The 9202-nt window shown below is 39.0% G+C and overlaps 1 protein-coding gene across 11 annotated transcripts in view; it reads left to right on the top strand.

Moving 5' to 3' along the window:
- The window catches only part of Pax (paxillin), a 29625-nt gene extending 20974 nt beyond the window's left edge, over positions 1 to 8651 (top strand). For 9 of the 11 annotated variants that reach the window (XM_089257736.1, XM_030387225.2, XM_089257733.1 and 6 more), the window contains 2 exons: positions 4181 to 4894; positions 8037 to 8651. In XM_089257736.1, coding sequence (XP_089113862.1) covers positions 4181 to 4894; positions 8037 to 8303 — 981 coding nt within the window. In that variant the 3' untranslated portion in view covers positions 8304 to 8651. Of the gene's footprint in view, positions 1 to 4180; positions 4895 to 5001; positions 5823 to 8036 lie in introns of those variants that run through there. The other 2 variants (XM_089257735.1, XM_089257739.1) reach the window with 2 other exon arrangements.
- The last annotated feature ends 551 nt before the right edge of the window (positions 8652 to 9202 follow it).

The following is a 9202-nucleotide window of genomic DNA, read 5'->3' as shown; positions in this document are numbered from 1 at the left end:
TCTAGCACGCGCTCGTTCCATATATGACAAAAACAATAGCAACGACAACAGCAACAGCTGTCCTGTTATTGTTTAAGTATTCTCCATATTGTATGTCAAGGCCCAATGGCTATTCCCATGGAGTACATTCAATGTCCGCCCTTGGTGCCTGCTGCAATTTGACAGCTATACGGTTCCTAGTCCGGCTAATTAGCTTGAGTGCATAATAAAACAGAGGCAATCCATTAAGTGACACACAGACAGACGCGGAATATGTCGTGTGTTAAGTTTAGCAGAGGGCAAAGTATTTCAGTCTTTTCATATGAGGCGGACGCTGAAATATTGTTTTGCTTATTACAAATTTAAAACTTAAAAAGATTTTTTTGTTTTGAATTCTAATATATCTAATATATTTAAAATATCATGAAATACTGTATCTACTATAATTACCCGGTTAATAATACAATATTTAGTGACTATTGGTCTCTTGTATTGATTTGGCAAAAAAAAAAAAAAAAAAAAAAAAAATCGAAACTCCTTAGCTAAGAAATGTTTCAACTGAGCGAAATCTCACAAAGTATAGATCTTTTATTCTTCCATTATACTATCATATCTACAGGCATATAGAGATAAACGGGGAAGGAATGAGTTGGAGGAATGTATGTAACAGCAAGTAGGAAAGGTGCGATCTAAAATGTATACATATATGTACGAATCTATATACTAGATTGTAAATGCGAATTAGTTGATGTTTACATCTAAAGATCTGCAATATATTGAATATATGATTTATTTCCGGATCGCAAAAGCAAAGCGGGAAGTACGCATCTTTATCAATTAGATAATAATCTAGTCAGGGTATTATCTAGGTATGACTTGCAAATAGTTAGCATTCTGGTATCCCTTATGCAGAAGCATAAAATTGATTTCACGATTGCGCACAAAGAATAGATCTTATAAACTAATTAGATAATCAATTCGGGGTATTATCTAGTAGAAGTGTTTTATGTATGATTACATACGCCGAACCAAATATGACCTATGAACTAATGAACTAATTTGATAATGTAGTAAGGGTATTTTTTGGTCGGTGATTGCTTTCAAAATCAAAGCGCAACTAATATAATTTCACAGTTGAATTCGGGTTATAAAATGACGTCTGAGAGATAAAAATATAAACATTCGAGAGGAAACTCTGAACGTAGAACTTGCAGATAATCTTCACAATTTTGGCAAATTATGTTGAAATGCATTTAATGTGGCACATTCTCTCGTCTGTTGCTTGGATTACTGCTAGCAACTAATTAATTAATAATTAATTATTTCTTGGCTACTGGCGAGGGTCGCGCCTTAGCCGGCGTTAGATGGTCCGGGGGAAGCCGGGCAGAGAATATGAGAATTGCAATTCAATGTCATTGGCGAAAGATCATAAAGAAAATCTGAATATACACAAATATATAGGTATGTGTGTGTGTGTGTGTTTGTTTGTTTGTCTGTGTGGCCGTGTCTGTTAATTATTTAATATCATTTTCAATTTTTGCCATCGCTGCGAGTCGTGGCGTGTCCGTGACTTTTGTTGATATGCCGCAAAAGAGATGATAAATATGAAAATGAAATTGGCTTATTCTAAGCAAGTGTGTGTGTACGTGCGTGTGTGTGTGTGTGTAAGGCGCAAAAAAATAAAATACACGAGAAATATATAAACAATATTGCACACGGCACCTCACAAACGTTTTGGTTTTTGGGCTCTTTGCGGTGCTTGAAGAGGGGAGGGGCCATCGGTGGGCGCCCACACGACACTGGCAGTCAGTTGGTAGCACGCCCCCGCCAATTGCCACCGCCGCCCGTTCGGGTCACCACTGTCAACACATTTTCACGGAGCGCTCGTTATAGTTTTTTCTATTTATTTATTATGATTTTTATTTTTGATTTTGGTTTTGCTTCAGTTTCTTCAGCTTGTTCATTGCAAATCATTTGCATGGCTATTTTTGAACACGTTTTTTAATATTCTTCCATTTGAATAGATCTCTCTGTCTGTCTGTCTGCCTGTCTCTCTGTGTGTATGTGTGCTATATGTCTATATTTATTTCTCTATATATATATATATGTAAATTTATATATACATTATAATTTTTATGCCTTTTTTTTTCATTGCCGCCCCGAATTGGCAATCTGCTGACTGTCTGTGGGGGCTCTTTAGCAGCTGTGCCTGCCTCTCTGCCCCCATTCATAAAAGTCGCTCATTGATCGAAATTTCCTCTTGGCATCTTCCTGTCTCGAGTCCCTGCCCCTAACTCTTCCCCCTTTTTCCGCCGTCCCGAATTCGGTAACCATTTCGACTGCATCTCTTTTTTGGCCAGCGTGTGCCAAACAAACGTCCCCTTGCGCTTTTTATGGGGGAATCCTGTTGGCCAATTGGCTGGCTTTCAGCTTTATAGCGCCACAATGAGCTTCTGATCACAGACGTAGCCACACATTGGATTCTTTAAATAGCATCCAAAAAGCCGCCAAAGCCAAAGGAAAACAAGAAATTAACCAAATCACTTGGACTTGGGTGGCGGAGTGCGGGCTACTTCAGCGATGGGCGCTTATTTTTTATTATATTTCAAAATGCTTTTATTAAGCTTGCATATTAAAATATGTTTTGATTCAATATGGGTCTAGTATATATAGATTTGATTTAGTGCGGATATGAAAGATTATAAATGCATAAAAGTGAATATGATGTCACTTGATATATGTGATCTATAAATAGATCTGCATTATATACATGTGATATGTGTTGCTACAAGAGTGAGGAGGTGGAATAAACTAGGGGAATATAATTAACAAGAAAAAAGAGAGATATATGAAAGCTGGGCAGAAATTAAGAGAGAAGAGAAGGGAAGAGACTTTCGATAAACCTTAGTCTGATAAATAGTTTTGAATATCAATTTCCTTATGGATCTGTGCCAAATTCTTGATCAAACGCGAATTCTGATATGTCATATACATTTCAAGAATATTATATTCTATATGCACTTTATCAAATATTCTAAAATTAACTAAAAAGATGATGTCCCAAGCCCTTAAATTAAATGTAATCCGAAATAGTATATCATATATCAACACCAATAACTTGCGCCGATAAATTTATTATCGATACGAGTCACGCTGACTAATTCCTATCGATTATGCGAGCTTAATATATAAACTCTCGTAAATTATAATACAACTTGATGGAGTTTCAGGCCTAGGAATTAAAAAGTTCGTGAATTCCGAATTCCTAGTGTTTGGTATCTAGTTAATTCATTGAATTATTTATAGTGCCCACAATATATGTTATCTAAACAATCTATTTTTAGATATCTCTATATAAATTCCTCCATTCACTAAGATAACAATATGATGCTTAGACTTAGGCGCCTCCTGCTGCTGAAACGTCACTGTGCTTAAATAGATAAATAGAGAGGCGATCACACACGCACACACACACACACACACCCACATATATATGCAGGGTATAGCACTCAATTAGGCGTCTAGGCTAGTTTGTACAGAGACACAACAGAGCAGCAACAGAATAATATACATACATATATATAATTATACAGATAAATAAATTTAAATATACATATGTAAATATATTCATGTATATGCAAAGTTTATGAAAGAAAATTGGAAAAAATTGAAATGGAAACTCGCATGACACGCCGAAACCGAAACACAAGTAAAATTCATTCGTATACAAATTTAAAGAGCAGCTAAAGCATACAGAGAGACAGACAGACAGACTGAGGAAAAATGAAAATCTTAAATTGTAGTTGTTGTTGTTCGTTTTGGTCTTGTTGTTGTTGTTGGTGTTGTTTTTGGTTATTTCGTATTTTTGGCAATGAACAAAAACTACGTCAACTAGAAATGCTGCTCAGGCGCGTATTTATGAGAAGAGCGTCGTGCGCAACGAAGCACACACAAAACACACACAAACTGTAGCAACAACACGAACGGCAACAACAACTTTGTTGTAAGAAAATGTTTTTGAGGCGCGTCTCGCGAAGGAAAAAATAGCAAAAAGCAAAAGTTATTCTGTTGGCGCGCGCATAAAATTGAATTCAGTCGAGCCGAGCACATCGAACAACGACGTAAGAACACGGAATGGATAAATATTTAGTTTTTGGCTCTGATCAACTAAAGTCTCAATCAATTTGGTTCGCTCTTGCAGGTCAGCAGCAACAGCAACGGTAGCAACGGAGCATACGACCAGCAGTTCTCAACGGGACAGCAACAGCAGCTGCAGCATCATCAGCATCAGCACCAACAGCAGGTGACGGACTACGCACAGCCGAACCGGGGCACACAGCAGCAGGCGCACTTGACGCAGACGATCGAGGAGACGACCATAGTAGAGGACAGCCGCGAGGACCAGTTGGATTGTATGCTTGGCAATCTGCAGGCGAACATGAGTCGTCAGGGAGTCAACACAGTGCAGAAGGGCTGCTGCAATGCATGCGAGAAGCCGATTGTCGGCCAGGTGATCACCGCCCTGGGCAAGACCTGGCACCCGGAGCACTTCACGTGCAACCACTGCAGCCAGGAGCTGGGCACGCGCAATTTCTTTGAGCGCGACGGCTTCCCCTACTGCGAGCCCGACTATCACAATCTGTTCAGTCCGCGCTGCGCCTATTGCAACGGCGCCATTCTGGACAAGTGCGTGACGGCGCTGGACAAGACCTGGCACACCGAGCACTTCTTCTGCGCCCAGTGCGGCCAGCAGTTCGGCGAGGACGGCTTCCATGAGCGGGACGGCAAGCCCTATTGCCGCAACGACTACTTCGAGATGTTTGCGCCCAAGTGCAACGGCTGCAACCGCGCCATCATGGAGAACTACATCTCCGCCCTGAACTCGCAGTGGCATCCCGATTGCTTCGTCTGCCGGGTAAGCACCACCTATAGAGCTCAGCGCATATCTCTGGCCTTTGCTCGTTGCTCTCTCTTTACCTGATTATTCTTTTGATTCTGATTATGCGATTATGCGATGTTTAGGATTGCAAGAAGGCTGTGCGCGGCAAGTCCTTCTATGCCATGGAGGGCAAGCCGGTCTGTCCGCAGTGTGTGGGCGTCGATGAGGAGGAATAGGCGTCCATAACCCAGCAACAGCAGAGGCAGCGGCAGCGGCAGCGGCAGCGACAGCAGCAGCGACAGCAGCAGCAACAACTTGTTGAAGTTCAGCAGCACGAAAATAGCCCCCGTCCGGATACGAATTGTATATACATGAAATTGTTTACCCAGCGGCAGCTGCGTCCCACTTTCTGTCTCGCATTCACTCTCAGTCTGTCTCTCTCCGTGTCCCATTCTCTTTGGGGGCTATTTTCGTTGAAAATGTGAAAATTCTTTTTAATATTGTCGGGGCTCAGCGCTTGCCACGACTCGTGTTGCCAACTGCCACTATCCAGCAGCAGCAGCAGCAGCAATAGCAGCATCATCTACAACAGCAACAACAACTCAAGGATCTGCCCCCACGTCTTTGGCTTCTGTGGGGGCCTGGACACGGCTGACCACCAGGCAACTGGGTGGGTCGGCTATGTCCGCCCCTGCAGCGCGCCTTGCCCCCCGCTATTATGATGGCCTCGGCCATGGCTTGCCTCCCCCTGCAAAGAGTAACCCCGCCCCAGTCCCTGCCCCCTTTGAAACTGTTGAACTTTTCTATATGCAATTTAGTTGTAAGTTTTTAGGTATTTTTTAAATTTAAACATTTATGAAGCAATATTGTAATTTGTTTTTGTAAATAAAATTTAAATAATTAAATTATATTAAAAAACAACCAAAAAATAAAAACACAACAAAAATTAACTCAAAAACAACAATCGAAAAGTCTTGGCAAGTGGAGCTGCACAAGGGGGGAACTGTTGAGCAGCTCCCAGTGCTCCGAGTCCAGCCAGACCTTGCCGCAGTTCAAGATCAGAGTCAATATCGTTGACCTTGAGCTGGAATGTCGCATGTGCCACGACCTTCAATTGTTGTTGTCGTTGTTGTTGTTGTTGTTGTTGTTCAGTTGCAAACAATTTACACTATTGCTACATAGATTTTCGGATTAGATTAGCCACAATACCAACAATACCCACCCCCCATCTCCGTCTCGCCTTGACCCCGCCCACGGGTGAAAACTATTTTGGTTGCTGACGTTTTTCGCTCATAAATATAAAACTCAAACGAAATCAGCAAATGATTTCGACTGTATATGAATATGTTTAGCAATTTATCTGTATTCACAAACACTTTCGCCTACGAAATAATGCTCTCTATCTGAGTGTTCCCCGAAAGAGTCGAGACTCCCATGTTCCCTTATTTATTTGTCATTTGACTAAAATACTCGGACTGCATAGCTTTCAAAATATGCATATTTATAGAAACTCAAACGGATTCTCTTTCAAAATGCTATGGAAATTCCAATCAAATATTTCCCATATATCAGCGCTAAATTTGGCTGCCAACGCTTCGAGCTTGTGTTTATTTCAAACAAAATGCTTCCACCTACGAATTATTCAGTCTTAGAGCGCTATCAGTACTTATTTATTATTATGAAGCCTTCAAAGATGACTTTATATTGTAACTGTATTAATATAAGAGGTGGTCATGTAATGTAATACAATGTGTATAACACTTTTCCTTTGTTGATTGATCAAAATTTTCATAAGCTTGACAGGTCTCACGTATCAAATGTATTAAACAAGAATCTGTTAATATCTGTTAGGTTTTCCCTTATTAATTCAGAGGTTTATATACTGAAACTGTTAGAAAACCAATCAAAATAGAAATACTTTACTTACTGTCCAAATCTCTCCAATCATCATGATCTTCATTGATCGCTAAACAATTAAAATGGTCTTCCATTCAGAATCGTTTTATTTCAAAGTTTTCTTTCACCCCTCCAGTGATGAATATATATGAGCTCCATTTCTTAAATTCTTTAAATATACATACATATGTACAGTTCCTGTTGCTTTAGCCAAGTCAACAGCAAATTGGTCATTAACTTTAACTTTATTTTTTTTAGGGAATTATTCCTTGTTTCACCATATATATATACAAATATATTAAATTTGTCTGCTTGTTTTTGCATTAGGCTAGGGTATCAGCTAGTCGAACCCTTGTGGCTTGTGAAGTCTCTGATTATTAATATTGTTTTAAAGTACAATGAAATGTTTTTTTAAATATACTGTGTAGATATATAAAAAGAATAATCTCCATTGAGATTTCTAATTCAGTTTTATTGTTTTTATAAAGGTGAGGAAAGCGCAGGAGATATTAATGCAAAGGCGTTTAAGTAATATTGAATTTATTTTATTATATATCCACGAGACAGTTTCTGATAATACTCTTAAAGGCTATCTATATGTATTTATTTATATATATATGTGTTATATCTATAAATATCATATAAAGTAACTAAAACAAAGCAAATATACGCTTGAAAGTCCATTTCGTTTTCTGCATTTACCAAGGCAATATTTTATAATGATATTATTTAATTGTTACCATATATTATAATCTATATGTGTGCCTCTCTGTGTTGCTATATCTATTCGTTTGGACTTGGTTCTGAGCCAAAAGCGTGCGCAAAATGTTATTGTTTAAATTGATGCGATTTCTATGTCTTGTTGTTGTTGTTGCTGTTGCTGTAGAATTGTTTTTCCAAAACCAAATTCAATTGTCGCAAAATACTGCCAAAATTGTATACATGTTTTGCACACTGTGCACACTGGTGCAGAAGCATCTGTCAATCGCCATTTCAATAATTCGCTTGGCACATTTCAGACTTTCACAATTTCAGAAATTTTTGAAATAGCTCACTGGCAGCTAATTTATGAATGTAATTAGCATTTAATTTGAATTTGAATCTGAATTTGAGCAACCTGCCGGGCAGACACCTTCGAAAATAGATCAGGAAGCTGGGCCGATGGCGCAGTTAGACTTACCTTAATTATGCCATTAGATCTAAAATTATCAACTGATGTAAGAATGTATATAGAATATATATATTGTATTAATTTGTATTATTTTTGCTTTGTGTGTTGCAGGATTGTCGACAACCGTTCCAGGGCGGCTCATTCTTTGACCACGAGGGTTTGCCGTACTGCGAGACACATTATCATGCCAAACGTGGCTCGCTCTGCGCCGGCTGCTCGAAGCCCATAACGGGTCGCTGCATTACGGCCATGTTCAAGAAATTCCATCCGGAACACTTCGTCTGCGCCTTCTGCCTCAAGCAGCTGAACAAGGGCACGTTCAAGGAGCAGAAGGATAAGCCCTACTGCCACGCCTGCTTCGACAAGATATTCGGTTGAACTGGGCAAATACGTATAACCCTTACATATGTGCTGCAACAACTAACTATATATACATACATATATAGAGTTACGATCCTAATATGCTGTTTCTTCTTTTTTGTACGATTCTATGTGCCCCCTACTTACCCTTACGAGAGTTAATCTGCGCTTTGTATAACCGAGTCAAATTAGTAATATAATTAACAGTGAACATACGATATACATACATATATCAGATCAGATCGGATCAGATCAAATTAGATCAGATCGGATCACAATAATCAATTAGACGACACTAATACCCTGCCAATTGAATGGCGAAACGATATTTCTGCTCTTTCAAAATAAAATTATTATGATAATACATTTTTAAGATTTTTATTTTGGGTAAATATGGGCAATTAAAAAGGTTGATGTCAAAGCTTAAATATTTAATAAGTGAAACCCGCTTTGAACTTTAATACTTTGAAAAGTTACAAACTTAGTTTAATTAAAAAATTTTCCAAATATATAACATGTTCAAATTGTCTACAAGAAAGAAATATACATACATTTCTTTAAAATGAGTATTAGATAAAATAATTTTCAACGGAATACAAAATTTTAAAACCGGCAAACGCTAAAAATTGCTCTGTTAACTAACAGCAGCTGTTTGCCTGGTTTAGCGCAGACACAAACCGACAAGCATCAGTAACTGGCCGGCATTCTTTTGTTTTTCTATCGAATTTGCCTTTGCTACAGTTTTGAATGCTCTAGGAAACTTGTATGTTTGCTCACCATCTGCGCACCTTTAAATTGCCTCTCCCACACTCTCTTACGCTCTTGTATGCAAACACACACATACGCACACAGAGAATTATTTTATCTGTTAAAGATGCCGGCCGGCAGCTCGGTTGCCCACTCGCTCGCACTTGGCG

Source organism: Drosophila navojoa, chromosome 3 (assembly GCF_054131105.1).
Source record: "Drosophila navojoa isolate 15081-1374.11 chromosome 3, UAZ_NAV_1.0, whole genome shotgun sequence".
In the NCBI taxonomy this organism is placed as follows: Eukaryota; Metazoa; Arthropoda; class Insecta; order Diptera; family Drosophilidae; genus Drosophila; species Drosophila navojoa.
This window is presented reverse-complemented; position numbering and strand designations above follow the sequence as displayed.